Source organism: Rhinatrema bivittatum, chromosome 3 (genome assembly GCF_901001135.1).
Source record: "Rhinatrema bivittatum chromosome 3, aRhiBiv1.1, whole genome shotgun sequence".
In the NCBI taxonomy this organism is placed as follows: Eukaryota; Metazoa; Chordata; class Amphibia; order Gymnophiona; family Rhinatrematidae; genus Rhinatrema; species Rhinatrema bivittatum.
The window spans coordinates 72,344,481-72,366,338 of NC_042617.1; the positions used below are offsets into that span (position 1 = coordinate 72,344,481).

Here is a 21,858-nt window from a genome sequence, read left to right on the forward strand (position 1 = left end):
TCAAGATATCCACACTGAAAATTCATGAGATGTATTTGCATGCATTGCCTCCATCACATGCAAATGCATCTCACGCATATTCATTATGGATTTCCTGAAAACCAAACCGGCCTGTGACACCAGAGGACCAGAGTTGTTTCCCCCTGTAGTAACGCATTGTCATTCTCACCTTTTACATTATCTAATCTGTAATGCACTAACATCATTTCCTCATTTGTTTAAAAACAAAGTCCTACCAAGCATCTGTTGATATATTTTGTAATTAAATTTTCTCTATAAATAGATATTATAAGGTAGCGGTAGTGTTTTTAAATGCATTCGGAGTCATTTCATTAAACTTTGCAGGCACTGGCGCAGGAGTAAACAGCTATTTACGCTCACATATATCTCCCTCCTATTCATTAAGACCATTAAGCTCCATTCTTACATGTAAATGGAATTTGATGCTCCTCCATAAAAATATTAAACTTGTATATGTTCATGATAAATTATCTGTACAAATGAATGATTCTGTATAGTGCATAAATTGGTGTATGATTCACTAAAGTGTGCAACTCTGCAGTATCTCACGCTCAAGCTGTTTTTGTTCAAAAGACTTCACATCATTTCAGGATCTCACATTACCCGGTAAAGCCAATTTCTCATGCTCTGTTCGCCAGTGAATGCAGTGATTTACGCTGCTAGATGAGGAAGGAAGGCGGCTGTACCCACCTGGTTATTCATAACAGGGAAGTCTTCTGGCTCCTGGAGTTTATACTGGCAGATGGAGAAGTCCATTACCTGCTATTAATCAAGTTGACTTAGAAAATAGCCACTGCAATTACTAGCGTTAGTTGCATGGGATATATTTAGTGTTTGGGCACTTGCCAGGTTCTTGTAGCCTGGACTGGCCACTGTTGGAAACAGGATGCTGGGCTTGATGGACTCTTGGTCTGACCCAGTATGGCAATTTCTTATGTTCTTATGACAAAAGGGTGGCACAGGAGGCGGTGAGAGAACATGACATGTATAACTGGAGCAGCAGGATGAATATGGTAGTAGGACTGAGGATGGCTGGGCAGCTGGGCAGAGGACATCATGCTCATATGCTGGAGGGAGGACTTATTGACATCTAAGGGTGGAGGAAGGCCTCAGCAAGCCACACAACCCAAGAACCAAGCAGAAAACTCTGTACAACAGAAATTTTATTGTAGGCCTGAAAAGGCACCAAGCTCAACATTGGGCAAATATGACATGTCACATTGTGCAGGAAGACAGAGACACCAACAAACAGAGCTAAGGACAAATGACAGTAGGCAAAACTGCAGATCTTTGGAGAAAGCTGCATAGAACAGACTGTCCCAAAGGAAACAGAAATGAGATGGTTAAGCAGTCCAGGATTTATAGGTCGAGGGCAAAGCACAACTAATCAGGCAGCAACTCTGGTCAAAAAGACAGACATAGGAGCCTCAGACAGGATCTTCAGTCATGGAAGTACCAGCCTGCACACTCCTGTCCTTGGTGTTACATTTTTTATTTTAATCCCATAGGAGGCTTCTGGCCATCTGCATCCTTGGACCTTTTACGTAGAGCCCCTTTTCCCCCTTGAGCCAAATGTCCTTGTAGCTGCTGGCTCCAGCAGGATGCCCCGTTGCTTGTTGTGACCATTTTGTTGTAGGCAGAAGCATTTGCAGTCTGAAGGTATCAACGCCTTGCTGCTGTGTAGTCTCTGTCAGCCAGAGTAATGCGACCTCTATCCAGTGAAGCAACGATGCAGCCAGTGCATTGCACGGTGGACGTTTGCTGGTATTATGGGCTTTAAATCTTAGTGTTGGATGTCTTGCCAGCATTCACCAAACTCCTTATGGGGGACCAAGAAGCCTGCACAGAATGGGTGCATGCTCAGACAGTGGAGGGAGGCTGCTTGGTTGGAACAGAATGGGATCTGAACTGGAGGGTTCCCAGGGAGGGACGCTGGCCTCCACTGCTTCAGTGTGCTCCTGCGGATCCATTGCCAGTTGCCCTGCTAGGGTCATGACTTCTGCTTCAGCAGTCTGGGTGCAGGCTGTGTCTCCTGCTCTTCTACTTAGAGACAGTTAATGCTTGGGATGCCTTCTCTTCAGGGCCAAAGACCTCCCAAGCACCACTCAGACTTTTACAAGCAAGAGGGAACAGGTACCATCAGTGGATCATCTGACCTGCATCCCTAGCACAGCAAGTGTTGTACTCTGGCTTTGCCACTAGCTGCACGGTGAAACTGCCAACCACTTTCTCAGAAATACCCCTATTCCAATATCCAGTCATCCCCTTTCTTCTTTCCCCTCATCCCCAGGCACAGTATAGCCCCCTTTCCCCTAGGCCAAGGCTAGTAAGAAAAGACTCCTGTTTGTCAAGGGATGGGAGACTTTTTTTCAAAAAGGTTAGGAACTGGTGAGAGATGCGACTGTCTTACCGGCTGTCTCTTCAGGCACCCCAGCAGCAGTGTCCAGGTTCCCAGCAAGTCCCTTTATGCACTTCAGTCCCATGAGGACCATAAGATCTCCCACAAGTCTCCCTCTGCTGGGCTCTTATCTTCAACACTTTGAGCTGAAATTTTCTGCTTGCATCCTTGAGACAATGTTTTACAAGCTCTATTGAACATCACTAGATGCCCACACTAGTAATATTGGGAACAGTGCCTTGGCGGATAATTTGCTTGGCTACACGGGAGATCTTGTGGACACCTTGTCATGGGGACCATTGTAATTTTGGACTACCCTTTCCAGCAGCATGTCATTTTCCTCATCTGTAATGCATTTTCTGTGTTTTGGTGCAGTGAGGCAGGAGGAGCAGGGTGGCTTGTAGCCTGATTTGGCTTTTGTGAGCACTTAAGTCAGCTGGGAGAGCTCCCAGCCTCGCTTCATGCTTTTCCAGCTTCCTTCTCCCCTCGCCTCTGCTGGTCATCTCCACTTTTTTTTTCCAGCTGCTTCTTTCCACTGCTTTCTTCTTGGGGCTCCTGCATCCTCCCAGTAATAACACTAGGCCTTTTCATCCTCCTTAACCCCTGTCCCTCCTGACTCCTGCATTCACTTCTCTTTCCCACAAGCCTCCTGCACACCTTAACTATTCTCTTCCCGGTTATACAATATGTGTGATGCTCAGCCGCTTGTACACTGCATTCCTGCTACACTCACACACATTCTCTCCCGACACTCAAAGTGTAGGACAATAAGGGGGCGTTCATCACACTTCCCACATAGGTGCAAATATCGTAGCTACTTCTTACCTGCAGGGTTTGCACCAATACTCAAAGCAAAGTTCCACCGGTTGTTCTGCTTTAGTTATTGCTCAGGGCACAAAGCAGCTGTGATATTTCTGCCTGCTTTTTATGCAAATAAAATATGTGAAAGGAAAATAATGCATGTAGATAGGAAAATGCAATCTGCACGCGTTCTTTCCTTTCCATGACCTAAAAACGCCTTTGGGAACATCTCCTGCCAATGCATGAGGAATGGGCATGTAAGGGATAACTTTCAAAAGCTGGTTTACATGGGTAAAAAGCATGTATCTGTCTAGTTACGGGCAGGGAAATTTTGAAAGTTGATTTGCATGGGCAAAATGAAGCTCCACATGCAGCACACTCAAAACATGCAACAGAAGACATTGGAAGGGAGGGGTACAACAAAGGGTCACGGGGTACACACACCATTCCAGCAAGACTAAAGGCAGCAAATGTCTTCGTGCATTTTCTGCTGACTTTCGAAGTAAGCCCCCTTCTTAGTCCAGCTACTGCCCTACTAGTCTGCCTTCTCAGCATTCACCCCTGAGGGTACATGCAAAGCTATCTTTTTATCTGTTCCAGCCAAGGCTGGAGACAAGAAGAAGGATGGGCTGTTTGTTATACAAGACTGCATACATAAGTTATTTTTGCACATTGACAAGTTTAGCGAGCGCTTGAACTCTGCAGCGTAGCTTTCTTCAGGCACCCGTTCTATGTTGCAGGCAGTTTTTGTGCACACGTGCTTATATGTATGCTAGTGCAAATCTCCTGTGTAAAAAAACTGTTTCTCTCTCTTTCTCTATATATGTGTGTACGTATGAGTTACGCGAGGACTTGCGCAGTTTTAACAAATCTGCCCCTTAATGATGCAGTGCTGTCATTTCTTGTTTTATAGTTTTGCTATAAAAATGGACTATTGGGTAGGTCATTTGAAATAATGGTTATTTCCTATATAACTAGCTTTCAACCCTTTTTTTTTCTGCATACTAAGAATTACTGAACTGATTGGCTATCACCCAGAAGAACTGCTTGGTCGCTCTGCATACGAGTTCTATCATGCGCTAGATTCTGAAAGTATGACCAAGAGCCATCAGAACTGTAAGTCACACTATTATAGATTTCTACTGTCATGAAAGTCCAACTAAAATAGGCAAATACTCAGAGCTACCTTCTTACTCCCGCCTGTATATCTGCATTAATAGTAATAAGAACAGTGGCTATAAAAGCACCCATGCACGTTACTTTTATTTTGCAAAGTAATATAGTGCATTATACACATTTTGAACACAACAATAACTTTAATAAGATGATTTTCGCTGCAAGATCTGCCTGAATTCTTCAGTTATCAAATCTAGACAGGCCTCCAGCCCATACTGTTTTCTGAGAACCTGCTCTCTTTCAGTTGCTCTTTATTAGGACTTCACTAGGGAGGGGTCAGTTTTCATAGGAGGCATCTGGACTTTGATGTGGGCCAATTAAACAATAATTAAAATAATCCTCCATTTCCCCTCAAAATGGTTATATTTTTCCTACAGTTGGTGGCATGAAAACATCCCCCACCCAGTCGAGACAGGAGGGGTAAGATTCAAGAAGGCAGGACATACTCTAGGCTCTACTAAGAAATATGTACGTATACCACAAAGCCGCTAATGCATTGGTTTCGTGGTATAGACCAGGGATGGCCAACTCCAGTCCTTAAGAGTCTCAAACAGGCCAGGTTTTCAGAATATCCACAATGAATATGCATGAGCTATATGTGCATACAAAGGAGGCAGTGCATGCAATCTATCTCAGGCATATTCATGGTGGATATCCTGAAAACCAGGTCTGTCTGTGGCTCTTGAGGACCGGAGTTGGCCACTCTGGCGTAGACTGTGACATAGGAGACTCGGGCTCAGTTCTGCTGCTTGATCAAGCTGACCGTGCCTGGGTGCATCACCCAGATACTGGACTTGAGTTCTCAGGGAGGGATGGAGGGCGGGTATCTACCATGACAGCAATGACCACATTGGCTCACAGAAGAGTAACGTTGAGGAGTTCAGTGTCAGAGGAGTCTTCCCCTGCAGCCTTCAGCTTGCAGTGGAGCAAAGCCATCCTGGCAGTGGTCTGTGGAGGAGAGATGAAAGAGGAGAAAATGCAAGAATAAACATGTTAAACCTAACAAGAGTATACTGTAGATGTATCCTGTTTACATATATTCGCCCCCAAAGTGCAGCAAAAATACAAAGGGAGGTATATGTGTCAGGGTTTACCATTACTTAAATCTTATTTATGAAACTAGGTACAGTTCTTAACAAAAAAACTAAGTGATTTTAATCTTAAAATGATTATGAAGCATGCTCTATTTTTCTTTAGAAAAGATGACCCCTCTATGTAAGTTACAGGAGCTTTATACAGACAAAAAGTGAGCTTCAGAAGATACACACATGCCTGCGAGCTGTATGAAAGATGCAAACAAAGCTCATCTGATTAATATTCAGTGGTGATGGTGCTTAGCACACACTTGGTCTGGGTTTTACAATGCTGGAATGCTATTTTAGGATGAGGTAACCCAACTAAACTGAAATGAACTATAGTACTGGTTTTTCTTTTGGCTGCAAGTGTAAGTTGGGATGCACTAAAGACTTAATTGGCTGTCATCAAATGCTAGGTAAGTACTTAATTTGGCAGGGGTTAGTGTACATAATCTTTGTGCCATTTCTGCATGAAAGAGGCAAAATCTTTGTTGTATCTGTTCGTTTTGTGCACAAAAGATTCATGGTAGAATTATACTTTTCAACAAACCAACTGAAGTGTAAACGCTTCTTGACATTTTATGTCATTGGAACCCATGTGAAAATCCTTGCAAGCCCATGAACTAATTAAAACATGTTTACAGTGCTCTCAAATTTGAGTTAAAAATGGTCCCCGATGCCACAAGATATCCAGCGTGCAATAGTAAGAACACAGCGTTGCAACCCAAGAAACATAAGCACAAGGCAAGACTTAATACAAGTTACCCAAAAATTGGCTACACATTGAGCAAGTGTGTAATGCTCTTATATAATATTGTACACCCAGTCATAATGTCAGAGTCTTGTGCTGTCTTCTGAGCCTTACTGAGATTATTCCGCAGCAACCTGCAGAGGCAGGCCTCCTACAGCAGTCCAGCAGCAGAGGGTGGAGAGGGAACTGTGCTCTGGGGTGGGCTAATCCTTCTGGAGGTAGCGGGGTGGTGGGGAAGAGGACGGTTCTCCTCATGCTTTTAATGCACAGACCTTGTAGTTCATTTTCAAAGAGAAACGTGCCCGGCGGTCTTTCAAAACCAGCTGGAGTGAAGTAGGCGAGCTAAAAGTGCCCCCACGTGCTTTTCACCTGCCCCGTGTGCGGGCGGACAGTGGGGAATTAAACAAGCGGGCGTACCTTTGAAAATAGAATGTGCTCGTGCTGTTCTCCCCCCTCCCACCCTGATCACACCCTCATGGGAACGCTTCTTTTCAACCATGCTAAAGGTTCCCGCGCTGTGGAAACCCACGCCGTGCCTTTCGCCGGATGCAGAAGGGCACTTCTGTAGCCTCCTCAGTTTATCCATGCAAATACCCATTTACCCAGACAACTGTCTGTTAAAATTGTCCCTATATATGTGATAGATAATTCATATCGAATATCTAACAAATTAAAGATATATGCTGGCTCAAAGACCTCAATTATATTACTATAAAACAAAACCAGACCGTTGCAACTTGAGGTACTGCAAAATAGCAGATATGTCTTACAATTATTTTTAATTATTTATAATTAAAAAGACTTACCACTCTCTCGGGTAAGTCTTTTTAATTATAAATAATTAAAAATAATTGTAAGACATATCTGCTATTTTGCAGTACCTCAAGTTGCAACGGTCTGGTTTTGTTTTATAGATAATTCATATGCATATGTATTAGAGGCTGAAATTTCGCACCGATCATTTTTGGGTTCATATTCAAATTGTTTGTCTGGATAAGTTCAGGACTTAGCGATACAATCTGTGGGATTTGAATTTCCTGGCCATGTTTTGAATTTGAATTTCCTGGCCATGTCCTGGCCTCAGATTTCTCTGGGTAAGGTTTTAGCCAGATATGTAAATGGCGGGGGAGGGGGTGCTGGGGCAAGGGTAACTTTGCTAGAAAACGTAGCTGGATCATGCCGATATTTGGCATTCTGCAGATAAATCTGGCTGTGCTGGAGAGCAGTCCTAGAATTATCTGGATAACTTTATCTGGGTACATTCAGCGAAGCACATAACTGGCTGCATTCTCCTAAATATGCGAATAAAGTTATCCAGGTATCTTTACCAGGATACCTGCTCGCCGGCCGTATGAATATGGACCTCTTTTTAAACAGAAAAGCGTGTAATAAATAAAGGCGACTATGATGATGTAAAAGAGAGAGGGGTTTGTTTAGAATATGTACCAGCACTGCACCAGCACAACAGTGTTTCTGCACGGCCAGCTTAGAGTCTGAAATATATATCTTGGCAAAATCTACTGAACAGTAATATACACCATGCAAATATTTCATTGGAAAGTTACAGAAGAAAACCTGTATTTCTTAAAATTGAAAACCTTCATCCTCAGAAACCTGAAGAACAACTCTTGGGTTTGCAGTTTATCCAGTGTCACACAGAAGGAAGGGTTCTGCTGTCTGAGAACATTACGTACACTATGGGAAAAAAAAACAAGATTAAGCAGTAAAAAGCCTTTCTGTAATGTATCAGGCGCACTTATTATAGCTGCTATTGAGGAACAGCTGACTACGAGTATAATGTAATTATATTTCAGCCAGAACAGAGCCCTACAAATGGACGACAGCTACAGTCTTTTGATTTTGTTCAACATAAAACTGTGTATGGTTGGTTTAATCCGTATGTGTGTGGTGGGGGAGTCATAAAAACTGTAATCCAAAGCTCATCTTGGTTATTTGTCAAAATATAAGAACTGAAAAACAAAAAAAGGCTAATACAATAATTTTAGTGAAACAAACTTTTATATTGTGTTTTCAACTTGAAGCTAAAGCAAGGTAAATAAAAGAAATGCGAGATCTTTGGTGAATAAGAGGACAGGCCTAGAATCCAGAAAGGTGCCAGTGCTTTTTCTGATTGGATGTAGATTTTTTTTTTTTTTTTTTAAATAGACATTTTGCCACCAAACATGTGTCCCGTATCTGTTGAGCACATCCACTTTCTGCCCTTCTGGCAGAAGCAAGGTGGGACGGATGTTGACATACTTGTGATAGGACACCGTGGAAGGCTAACGTTTGTTGCATTCTCACCAGCAGAGTCACGTACAGTTTGTTCCATTGCAAAACGTACTCCAGTTTTGACCTAATACTCTTCTCATTGAAAATGTTTGGGACCTTTTCACCGATCACTTTGTCCTAGAGCCAAACTTTGAGAAGTGTCCCCAGTCTCTGTTGTGGGTGAGCTAAAATCCACCGTGCACTCTGTGTACCAGCCTCCTGCTATCACTTCCGTACAGTAATAATCTCAAAGCACGGCGCAGGGAAGGTTTAACCCTATTCCCTTTCCACTCCCCTCTCCCTGGCAAATGTCACTCTTTCATACATAACTCGTGCTACCGGCATTTCACCATAACCTACTGATTGTTACAACAGTACATTACTGTTATATATCTCTGTATAGTGCTATGTTCATTTGGTATGCATTTGGTATGCACTAAACACATGATTAATAATAATAATATTACATAATAATAATAGCCAACATCTTGCACTTGTCATTTGGGATATACTTTTCAGAGTACTCATGCCTTCAGATGAGCTTGAGCTGCTATGATTTTAGACTATTGTATGTACAGATTGCTTTCTTATAAAAAGTCATTTAAGGATTTTTTTTTTTCCATTCGCCAGTGTGTGCAAAGGGTCAGGTCGTCAGTGGTCGATATCGGATGCTTGCAAAGCACGGTGGGTACGTTTGGCTGGAGACCCAAGGGACTGTTATTTACAATACACGCAACTCCCAACCCCAGTGTATTGTTTGTGTCAACTACGTGCTGAGGTAGGTCATTGAGAACCCTACGTTCAGGAGCAACATGTATTTATAAACTTTTATATTTGCGCACACGTAGGAGCCTGATTTGGAGCAAAATGTTTTAGAGTAAGCACTAATTTCACCTGATGTTCTGGGAATCGCATTGCAAGGCAAAAGCTACGGTTTCAGTTAAACACCATTGAGCAAATCCTTGACCTTCTGTACAAAATTTCCTGAAAGAAATGTGCTCGTTTGCTCCAGACTTCCCAAGTGCAACTATTGTGGCTTTCTGTTTTCAGGAACCTGTGTTTCCTCTGTCTTTGTTTTCATGATATAGCTTTAGGAATCCATTCTGTGCTAGGTTTTCTATGGCACAGCCAGGAAGTTTTCACAGCTCTTGAGGTAGCTCTCACTTTGCTTTATGCCAGGGTTCAATAAATCCTGGGCGCCAGGTTGACTCGAAATTATGGGAAACCTGAAATAAGTAGTGTAAAATTATAATACAGAACAATGACCCTATGGTGGGGAAAAGAATATATAAATATAAATTTAAGAACAATAATTGAGCAATTATTTAATAACTAATGTAAAAAATAAAAATAATTATAACATTTTAATTAGTAAGAATAATTATGTTTAATTTGCTTATTATTTTTTCATCACATTAGTTAATACTTTACATTCAAATATTACATTGAAATGCAATTTCTTTATTTCAACAAAAATAAGATAACAGGAAAAAAGGAAAAAAAGGAAGTAAAATCCTCTAACTTTAAGGTAATAATTATTTATGTTGAAATACCAACATTGTTAAATCTAAATTTTTCATAGGAGTGTTAAACACTAACATCTGAGATCCTTTGGGTAGGATAAATCGAGAACAATTCTATGAGAAAAAAAATAAAATAAAGATTAGGTACATTTCACAGTGTCAATTGCTTATGCCTTATCCTTAGGGCAATACTGGGGAAGAGGTGACTGGCTCTCTAGCCTCTATAAATTGGCTCAATTGTTCAATCTGAGTAAAAACAAAGGATTCATTTCCCTGTTTAATTATACATCGACATGGATATTTCAGGAGAAAAGAAAAGCCCAAAGCAATGACTCTGGGCCTTAAAACCAGGAATTCTCGTCTTTTACTCCGAGTGATTGGTGAGAGATCTGGGAAAATCTTCACATCTTGTCCCATATATGAGACAGGAAATTTTTGAAAGTAAACCTTCATTAATTTACTTATGTCAGCTGTAGTAATAAGTGAAACTATTAAAGTATTTCTATCAATAACCTGTAAGGTAGAATCTTCCAGAAACCCAGTAAGGTTTTCAGGAATAGATACAACCGAGTCTGAGGATCTTTTTTTTTTTACAAAGAAACAAGAGTTTACAGAAGGTAATTCATTTTCAAGAAAACCCAGTATCTCAATCAAAAATCTCTTTAAAGAAAGAAACACAGTTTCACCTAGAATTTTTGGAAAATTTACCATCCTTACATTTAAATGTCTCACATTATTCTCAAGCAATTCTATACGCTTGGAACAAGCCAAGTGATCTTTAATCATCATATTATTCACTAATTGTATGGAATTTATTTTCTTCTCAGCATCATTCACTCTAGTAGTAAGTCCGATTACTTGATTTTGAATACCTAATACCTCTTGCTGTAAATTAGAGGAAACTGAATCAATCTTCCCTTCTAGCCTATTCACAGTGGCATTCAAGCCACTCACCAAGTCCCAGATAGCTCCCAGTGTGACCATCTCAGGCCTAGTTGTTAATGGCTGTACTTCCACGGGTATTCCAGAAAGGAGGGATCTTTGTTGCAGGCCTACAACTGCTGTTAAGGCCTCCTCTGTTACTGGAGGTAACTCCCTAACACCTCTCATTTCTGGTTCCAGTACGGAGCTTGCTCCCTCAGATGCTATTTTTAGCTCCACCACTTCGGTGGGCAAATTTGCAGCTTCTCCGTCTGTTCCCCGCTGGAAATAACAGCAAACATAACTAAAATCATGGGCACACAAATGAAAAGTATAATGCAGAGGTAAACCAATGTTTTGCTAATTCCCTACTTCAAGAGTACAAGCACTCTGCTGACTGTAAATTCTGATTCTTTGAATAGTGCCTCATAAAAAAGGAGAGGAGGATCATACGTTGTCCATTAATACTATATCTGAAACCCTTCTGATCCCTTATCAACTATTCAAGGGACCAAGCACACGGGGTGTTGCTGTATGAAAGGGGCAGAAGCCCCCATATAGAAAACCCAGCTGTATCATGAGAATATAAGAAGCTTGTGAGCAATCACAGGATGAAAACTCTGTACGAAGAGTCTGTAGCACTGAACCAAAGATGCAACACTGTTGACTAGAAATGATGGCGCCCAGGATTTTCCGGCCTTGAATGTTCTAGCGCAGCTTGCTCCTGGAGGAGCTCTTCTCTTCTGCCGGTACCACACGGCTGTTGGTAAGTTTGAGCCACATGGTTCCTGACCTCCCACACTGGTCCGGTCTCACAAGACTTGAGACCAGCATGGGGTGTTTGGGCATCCATACGACTCGAGCTCACTGAAAGCTACACCGTGCTGAATAGAAGAGAAGTGCAGCCAGTAAGATGAGGGGAGAGGAGTGGTTGACTCAAACTATCTGAAGGTGACCGGGGTTTACTTGCCAAATGAGGGGACCTGACTGACAGTCAGTGGGGTTGGAGAAGGGGGGATGGTGGGCTTGGAATGAGGAGCTGGCGGAGGGAAGGGAGCAGATTGCTGGAGGGGGTTGATTAGGAGTGGAGTGGCTTAGGGGTATACTTAGGAGGTGATGGGTTGGCAGGGGGTGGCTAGTAGTGAAAAGAAGGGAATTGCTGACTTGGGAGGTTTGGGTCTGCTAGGGAAGAGGATGGGATGGAATTGAGAGAGAAAGAGAGACTGACAGTGGAGGGGGATGAGAGTGAGAGGGTTGAGAGAGGAGAGAAATTGATGGATGAGAACAAAAGTAGGGTTAGATACAGAGTGAGGGGTAAACTGCTGGGGATGACAGTTGGTAGGGGTTGAGGGAAAGGGAGAGGGAAACTTCTGGAAATGACGGCAATAGGTAGAGCAATGGTGCATTAGGGCTTGGTTTACTAAGCTTTTTTCCCCCCCATAGATACAAAATGAGAACGCAGTCTTAGTAAATCAAGCCCTAAAAGAGTTGTTGCAGACCTTATAGGGGAGTCCTAATGCTGGAAAGAAGGAGCCACCCACCCACTGCTCGTCAGCTTTGGAGATGAATGGGGCAGGTTCTTGCTGGCTCCTATTTTTTTGCTTCTAGATCCAAGGAAACTTGTGGAGGTCTGCTTTTTTTGCTGTTTCTTGTGTGCAGTCTGCTTCTTTCTTTTAACGTCTCACAGCACTTTACAGCTGCTGAAGTGGTGGTCTGTGGGCTGAAATAGGCAGGGAGCACTGAACATGCCCGCAAATTCAGTGGCAGCCTTATCATTCTTTGACGTTATGTTGAAACCGTGGCTGTCTGCACTCATGCAACCGACACCTCGTGAGAAGCTTAGCGGCCCGAGGCTCTGAAGCCTTTAAGTGGGTGGTCAGGGAATGCTGTAGCAGTTTGATCCGTTCTCCTCTGAATTTAATTAGCCATACCTAAGCCCTTCATGTGAGTCCAATGAAGCTTAACGTAAAAACTGGAATGGCTAAAACTGCTATACAGTGGATATCTTAAAATACTCCCTCCTTCGTATTTCCTTCCGCTGTTCACTGGATTATGTTAAAAAAAAATTCTCAACCTCCCTGAAATCAAACTGACACTGCAACATGGATGTGCTGGAGGAAGGTCCCATGTTAAACTGTTTTATGAAAGCAGAGTGTCTCATTAAGTGACTCAAGATCAATGGACTGGCATTGCTTGGCCTCTCTGTAGCTCGTATGGCTGACTTTTATTTAAAATCATCACGCTGGATTAAATGAACACTTCTGAACAGGATTCCTGCCCAAGAACCTTTCAGAAGCCTAACTGGAAGGGCGTGCTAGTTTGTTATTTTACACATTTAATCCTGTTGAATGCAGAGCTCATAAGCTGTACTACGTGCTATCAACACAAGGTCTCCCATAACCCAATTCTATGAACAGCATAAGGTTAAAACGTATTTCCCTCTTATCTACTGTAAACGTTTCATATCACTACACTAATTTTAGCACGCATTGTTGTCAACATGTTCGATTTTCTTGTCAGTGAAATTGAGAAGAATGAAGTTGTGTTCTCCATGGACCAGACAGAATCTCTGTTTAAACCGCACCAGATGACAGTGAATCCCATGTTCAGCAGCTCTGTCCCAGATAAGAGTGAATTCCTGTTCATCAAGCTGAAAGAAGAGCCCGAGGAGCTGGCACCAACACCAGGAGATGCCATCATTTCTCTGGATTTCGGTCAGTACCTTTAGCAGTGGGCTGCACCCAGTGTAAGACAAGGGCCAGATGAACTAATCAGTCTAAAATTTACAGCCACAAAATTTGTACCTGTGCAAAAAAAAAAACAAAAAAACCAGAACTTTGAGCCCAGCTTACTGTGTTGTAGACATTTATTTTTTATTTTTCTTTGCTGGGTCATGGTCCTTTTTGCTGCAGTCCTGGCTCATCAATGTTAACAATGAGTCAGGCCATTGCATCTGAGAGGGCAGAAACCCCCAGCGAAGAATAAGACCTCTTTATAGGGGAGTTTGCCACACCGATGAATGCCTTCTACTGCATTCCCAATGGCCCGTAGTTTTATTTAACCCTTTGAATCCCAACACTTAAAAGGTTTGGGTACCATTTGTCAAGATTCAGCTACTGGTTAAATTAAAAAAACCCAAAACATTTGTATCTATAACCCAAGGGTAATAGTGTACAAAGAACTGAGTGGGACACTCATCCATTTACGTCTTTATGCTTTGCTTTGCTGTGCTTCCATGAGCTCACAGCACAGTTTTACCCCAAAGCTCTTTGTAGCCTGTGCGCAAGTCAAGGAGAATACAAGAGCTTGTGGGTGCTGCAAGCAATTTTGTTGTTAGCACATCTGGCCCAATGTCTCTTCTTGTAGTCATTGCACTGTCGTAGAAATGAAAGGGAGTCGCTCTTTTCTAAGGAGCAGCAGCCAAAGACTGACGGAGTGCAGTTAAATAATATGAGGTGAAAAGGCACCTAATCTTACCTACTTATGCTCTGCATAGGAACGCAAACATTCGAGGAACCACCTTCATACAAGGCCGTTCGGACCCCAGCCAAGCAATGGCCAGTGGAAGTCAAGAACCCCAGTCCTCAGACTGAAATCATAAGTGCGCTCTCCTTCCGAGCGCCGCAGACAGCCCCGGGCAGTAGTACGCCAAGTGCAAGCAGCAGCAGTAGCTGTTCTACAGTAAGAATATTTCTTAGGCTTATATTTTTTTCACTTCTGTTTTGTAATAAACACATGGAATGTGTTCATTTCCTAATCATGTTTCCTGCTGGGAGCTGAAAGCAGCATTTTAACGTGCTGTAATCCCCAAACATTCCTCAGCTATGGATAGGTGTGGTATTACTGTCCACCGCACCAGTTTGAGATGGAAATAAGAGTAATTAGAATAAAAGAATTGTTGACCCCCATACACCTCAGGATAGTGCATTTGACAGTTATCTGACCTCTGCTAGAGTCCATCAGACAAGCTGTACCCTGTGAAATTCTACCTGATAGGGCCTAGATGCCAGCGGGAAGCTGATCCAGGCAGTAGGCAGTATACTGGGTCTCCAGTGTATGCACATTTATCTTGTGCATATTCATTGCAGATCTCCTGAAAACCTGACCAGCTTGGGAGGGAGGGGGTGTCACCAGGACCAGTTTGGGAAGCTCTGGTGTAAAAGCAGGAATTCTAAACCTCACTCATGCAAGTGATTAATTCAGTGTTAGCTGTTCCCTCTGAACCATGGGTAGTGCCCCTATTGCTGAGATACTTGGTAGGCTGTTTTTATTCATTCATTTTGACTTATTTCTTGCCTAACCACTAAGGCGCTCTAGATCAGGTGCAGCATTGAAAGACTCCACAACATATAAAATACATCCAAAAAATAACCATCATCATTTAAGTATTTTTCCCAGATATAAATCCAATGCAATGTGCTATCACATGTAAAAATGTAAACATTTTGTTTTTTCTGTGTTAATTATTTTCCATCTCTCTCCTTCCTCTCTTTTTAGTTGCAATGTTGCTAGGCCTGTTCCTGAGCCTCGTATTTTCTTATTTATCAGTTGCCTCCTCCCCCTCCCCTGTTCATTGTGCTTTCCTTCTTTTCGTTAAATGTAAACCGATATGATGTGTATTTTAATGTCAGTATAGAAAAGCTGTCAAATAAACAAATAATAAATAAATAAGTAAGTAATAGACAGTCAGAGGGTAATTGTTAAATGCATTTCCTTGGGTAAAAGTGTGCTTTCCCTACAGAAAAGGCTTGTGATAAAACTGCCCACCCACTAAGTGGAAGTGTTCCTGGGCGAGCCCACCCGGATTGAACAGAGCCTTTCATCTTGCATAGATTTGCATTTTGCAAAATCAGGCATATAAATGTTCCCCACATACAATAGCAGATGTAGATTTATGCCTCAGCCAGGATTTTGACTAAGACCAACAAAAGAGATCATATTACTCCCATCCTAATGAACCTGCATTGGCTCCCAATTAAATTTAGAATCATGTACAAAGTACTAACGATCATACACAAAACCATTCACAATCTCATTCCATTGGAACTCAATATCCCATTTTGGCCACATTTACCCTCCAGACCGGTGAGATCCGTTTATAGAAATACCCTCTTTGCCCCACCCATTAAAGCTTCTTTAAGTAAACGAGCTCTGTCCACTTCTGGCCCTGCGCAATGGAACTCTCTTCCACCAGAACTCCGGCTTGAACAATGCCCTATTACCTTCAAAAAGAGACTCAAAACGTGGCTATTTGACCAAGCTTTTCATTTATGCAGGGGATCTTTCTAGTACATCATCCTACATACCAACAGACTAGCTCTTAGGTTAGCACCCCAACTCTGCAGAAGATCTATCTTATTATGCTCCTTAACCCTTACCCTAAGTTAATTCAATATGCACTCAGATCTTTAGCCAGTTAATATCTGGCCCCACAAAAGAGCCTATTATTTAATTGTTGCTTTGTACCCTGTTCCATTGCTCCAAGTTATTTTATCCCTGTTAAATGTAAAAGCATTCTTACATGCTAGTTATTGTTATACTGTAAACCGAAGTGATATGTAATTTTCTACATGAATATCGGTATATAAAAGTGTTAAATAAATAAATTGTGTGTGGGTAAATTTGATGGGATAATTTTCAAAGCAGATTTATGCACACAGGTCCACATTGAAATTTGGTGTTAAGGTACCCAATTATTGACTGCTTAGTTTAGGCAGGCCGTTATAAAATTACCCCCTAAATACCCAACTTCATGCATATATTACAATCTCCAATTTAAGAACACACTCCCACCAACGTAAAGGAGCTGATTTGTTATGGCATCATAGAAAGAATGGTGAAATGCTGTTTTAAAACCTTTTGAGTATGCTGTCTTCATTCCCATCCTGCTTGATATATCAGCCTCCCTCCTGGCTTAGCTCTGTGCCAGTTCATTACAATATCCAACTAGCAGTGCAGCTACATTTAAGGGACGTCCATCTTTGCATAGATTAGCAGTCCCATGGTTCCTTCTTACCCAGGACTTCTCTGGCACAAAGGGCAATTCTGCTTCCATGCCAGCTGGCAGGCTTCTAGCGAATGTGTTTCATTTTTAAATACAAATAGCTGCTGGATTGCTATCAAACATATCTAACCCCCTTGGAATGAAACATCAGGTCTTGCAACCTAAAATAGAGGTGCTCACTAAAACAATAACCAAAAGATGTAATGCAACTATTTCTTTCAAGATTGTAAATACATATTCATTTAAGCACAGGTTAATATTTATTTATATAGAGAAAACTTTTATTCCACAGATCCAAGTAAAATTAATTCTCTATGGATTGCAATAAAAAAATAAAATTACAATAACACAAAAATTTCACAGACAAAGCAACAAATAAACTATATAACCTACAGCGCTATAAACCATGGCTAAGTATAACACAAACAAATGCTTGGCATCCAACAAGCAAACAGAATACCCTAATATCAAGATTAATTGGGGAAAGGCTTCCAAATAAAGGGTCCCTTTTAGCTTTTCCCTGAAAGACAAATTGTCCTTTTCTTCCCTGAGATCAAGAAAGAGTGAAGTGCACCATTTAGGCTCAGCCATAGAAAAGGACGTATGCCTTGGCTTAATCAGGCAAACCTCTGTATGGGGTGGAAAACTGAGGAGCAGTTTCGCTTTGGAACAAAAGTGCTGCCTTGGAACATATTGTTTGAGCAAAGATTTCAAAAACAGAGGGGTCATCCCCCTGAATGGCCTTATACACTAAAGCACATCATTTGAATCTCATCCGTAAGCAAGTATATAAGCAGTGCAAATTTTTCCAAAGCTCGTGTAATATGTAGCCGGTAGCCACTCCCTGAAATAACGAGGGCCATCACATTCTGCACCAGCTATAGAGCTCTCACTGAGGACAGGAGGAGACCTGTGAAGAGGGAATTACAGACACCCAGGCCTGACAATACAGTGGTCCGGACCACCAGGGCCAGATCTTGAGGTGGAAGCAAATATTTAAGCCTCCTAACAAGCTGAAGCTTCAGAGAAGTCCCTCCAGGCTACTGATCTGACGTGGGGTTTCAGTAACAGCCTAGAGCCTTAACAGAAACACCCCCCCCCCCCAAGATTGCAAGCTTCAGCCGATATCTCCCACCAGCACTGTGCAGCATTCTCAGGGATTTCTAAGTCAAGGGACAGTCTGTTGCAATTTGTTAAAAGGTTTGCCCAGGGTCAGAAAGGCAAGGAGTAGCCAGCTGTATATCATCAGCCTATGTGCTCTAGGTAACTCCCAGGGAGTTCAGGACCTCCCCAGTAGGTTGGAGATATGCTTTAAACACCGAGGAGAGAGAGATAACCCCTGAGAAAACCCAGATGAGTACGTGCTTCACCCGGAGACAGGGGCAGATTGCCCTATCGGGGGATCGGGCATCCCCCGGTGGGCCGGTCGCACTAGTCACGTGGTCTGCCGAGCGCGGCCTGTGACAGAGCCGCGCTCGGCCGGCCTGGGCGGCGAATCCCCGGGCCGGTCGTCATCGGGAATTCGCCGCTGCCTGGAGAAATCTTTTTCTACTCTCACCTGCTGAAAATGTTCAGCAAGAAAAAACTCGTATGACTGATGAAAATTGGATGAAATATCCTGGAAAAAAAAAAAATTCCACCATGTTCCAGATCTCATTACAGGAAGTCCAGAAAAATGTATGGAAAGGAAAAATATTTTCACTTATCTACAACAAATCATTTCAGTGGGGCACTGGTTTATTTTTTTTATCAGGTACCAGTCCAGCAAAGACAGATCAGAGCCTTAGGGGTAGATTTTCAAAAACGGCGCGTTGGCGTACTTTTGTTGGCGCTCCAGGCGCCAACAAAAGTACGCGGGATTTTAGTAGATACGCGCGTAACCGCGCGTATCCGCTAAAATCTTGGATCTGCGCGCGCAAGACTACCGATTCCGTGTAGCCGGCGCGCGCCGAGCCGCGCAGCCTACCTCCGTTCCCTCCGAGGCCGCTCCGAAATCGGAGCGGCCTCGGAGGGAATTCGCTAACGCCCTCCCCTCACCTTCCCCTCCCTTCCTCTACCTAACCCACCCCCCCCGGCCCTGTCTAAACCCCCCCCCTACCTTTGTTGGGGGATTTACGCCTCCCAGAGGGAGAAGTAAATCCCCGCGCGCCAGCGGGCTGCTGGCGCGCCTAGACGCAACCCGGGGGCGGTTCCTGAGGGCGCGGCCACGCCCCCGGACCACCCCGGGCTGAAACCACGCCCCCGGGCCCGCCCCCGAAACGCCGCGTCCTGCCCCGAAAACGGCGCGCCGCTCGGCCCCGCCCCCGACACGCCCCCCTCGGAAAACCCCGGGACTTACGCGAATCCCAGGGCTCTGCGCGCGCTGGTAGGCCTATTGAACATAGGCGCACCGGCGCGCAGGGCCCTGCTCGCGTAAATCCGGGCGGATTTACGCGAGCAGGGCTCTTAAAATCTGCCCCTTAATCTTTATATCCGAGTCATAATCTGTTAGGCTGAAAGACTGCCATGGGTCGGTGGTACCCAATCCTCTTCTAATTGACTAATAGCTAGGGAAAGGTAAAACAATATATGTCATTTATTTATAGCCAGTTCTGCAGTCCATTAAAAGCAAATTCCTTCACCACCCCACATATAGCAACTTAGCTCTCACCTAAGCTGTTTTCCTATTGACGCAGCACTGGACCACCTGAAGTATAATTACAACTAATTTCTTCCAAAATCTTGTCCAGATGATTGTTTTGTCATTCTGTCATGTTGTACCCATGACTGCCTCCATTGTGAAAAAGTTCCAAAATGTCACCCTTGTGAGTTAAAAATCTCTTCCTCCAAATGCCTTATAATGTATTTTCCCCTCCATCTGAGAGGATGCCCCCTGATCGTAGGGGTGATCTCTGTTGGATCCATTCATATCCTTGTACGCTATCATTGCTTCAGCTTAGACAATCTTTTATTCGAGTCTTTTCTAAGCACAGGTGCCCAAGACTGAACCACAAGCATTGCCCCATTAGGGTCTTTTACAAACTGGAGGATTGCTTACTTTTTCCTTGTTTCATGCCCTTGTGCCTAACACAGATTAATCTGTGCCAGCTCTGATTGCTGCTGTTTCACTTTATATACTCATTTGAGTCCTATCAACTAATATGCATCGACTTTTTTCACCACTTAGGGCCTGACTCAAAGGCTTTTTTCTCCCTTTCTATGTCTGGAAAACTACCTTGATGAATCAGGCCCTAGAATTAACAATGCATAAACCCCAAATGCATTATCATACACTTACATATATTAAACCTTATTACACTTCTCTGCTTATTTGCCTAGGGTCTCTATGTTCCTATGCAGTGCTTTTGTAATCTGAAAGTTTGGTGCCATCTGTAAATATGGCAGTGCTGCTCTTGGTTCTTGCTTCTATATTACCAGCAGAAAATAACAAATAGCAGACTAATCACAACCCCTGTGTAAACCCACTTATCAATTTATTGCAACTGGACTAAGAACTGTTAGTGCCTTACATTCATCTATGTCCTTAGCCGCTTGCAAGTGATATGTCTAAAAGCAATCCTATGTGAAAAGGTTTAGCAACATTCCAATAAATTTTATGACTCTGATCAGGCTGCCTGCTCACATTCTTAAAAAATCCAACAAGGATAGTTTTATCAATGTATTTATAATTTGTAACACACCGAATATTAAATCTTTTAGCGCAATACAGACAAACACAAAAACAAACATAATTACAAAACATCAAATGCAAACACATATCACCATAAAATTCATAATGCAAAGCACAGATTAACAGAAACCGATGCTATAGTAAATCAGAGAACTACCAATCCCTAGCCTTTGGGGAACTCTCACAAAACAGCATGCCAACCAAAGTTAAGTAAATAAAATAATTCATCATGCGATAAATGTATCATAAACTCTGTCTACTCACAATATCTAATTGATTTAAATATACCATCACAATTAACTACCCAGTGGATCCACTATCTTAAATATCAAAATAAATTATTTTACTGTATAAATGGCAAAGAATGCTGTCTTGGCTGTTAGTCTATGAAATGCCATTGGCTTTTCCGAGCAGCCAGATTTTTTACAAATCTTTTGAGCTGTCCTGCATGGCATGGAAGTCTGGCCTTCTAATAGGAGTATTCGACAATGCTGGCACATGGCAGAAGGATGCATGTCACCCAGTACAGGTCAGATGGACTACCTTAAGAGATGGGACAGAAAGAAACGAGGCCTACGACGACCCTAGCTGTTTAGTAGGCAAATAAGGGCAGAAAGATAGGAAACATAGAAACATAGAAATGACGACAGAAGAAGACCAAACGGCCCATCCAGTCTGCTCAGCAAGCTACGCACTTTATCCATTTTTTTTTCCCTTTTTCTCTCTCCCACCTGTTACTATTGGCTTCCAGTACCCTCCGGCTCCAATTCCCCTCCACCCCACCACCGATGCAGAGAGCAGCGCCGTATCTGCATCCAAGTGAACATCCAGCCCAATTAGGGGTAGCAACCGCTGTAACAAGCAGGCCACACCCCTGCCCCATACTCTTACCCACCCCTGGTTTTATTTTTTGTTTGTTTGGGGTTTTTTTGTTGTTGTTGTTTTTTTTGGTTTTTTTTTGAGATGGCAGCCCTCCATCCTTCCGCTCTGTGAAGGTGGAAACACAACCACTGGCCACTGGCATCCCGCTCCGTGAATGCCTCTGTGGCTACTGCCGCTCCGTGCAGTGTTTTGCTGGCTTGAAAGCCAGCAAAAGATTTTTTTAAAATTGAAAAAGCCCAAAGGATAGGAAGTCATTGTAGACTGCATAATGCAGGAGTGATATGGTCTCTGCGGCTAATATCTGAGAGAATTTTGGCCTCACAGAGCTTGCAGGACCAGGAGCTGCTGTTTCTGAACTCACGCA

General features: G+C 42.8%; 1 protein-coding gene across 4 annotated transcripts in view; it reads left to right on the plus strand.

Annotated features, from left to right (window-relative positions):
* Window positions 1–21,858, plus strand: part of EPAS1 (endothelial PAS domain protein 1) — a 278,305-nt gene that overhangs the window by 241,308 nt on the left and 15,139 nt on the right. For all 4 annotated transcript variants that reach the window (XM_029593353.1, XM_029593350.1, XM_029593352.1 and 1 more), the window contains 4 exons: window positions 4,230–4,336; window positions 9,125–9,272; window positions 13,459–13,652; window positions 14,435–14,619. In XM_029593353.1, the coding sequence (XP_029449213.1) occupies window positions 4,230–4,336; window positions 9,125–9,272; window positions 13,459–13,652; window positions 14,435–14,619 (634 nt within the window). The remainder of the gene's footprint in view (window positions 1–4,229; window positions 4,337–9,124; window positions 9,273–13,458; window positions 13,653–14,434; window positions 14,620–21,858) is intronic.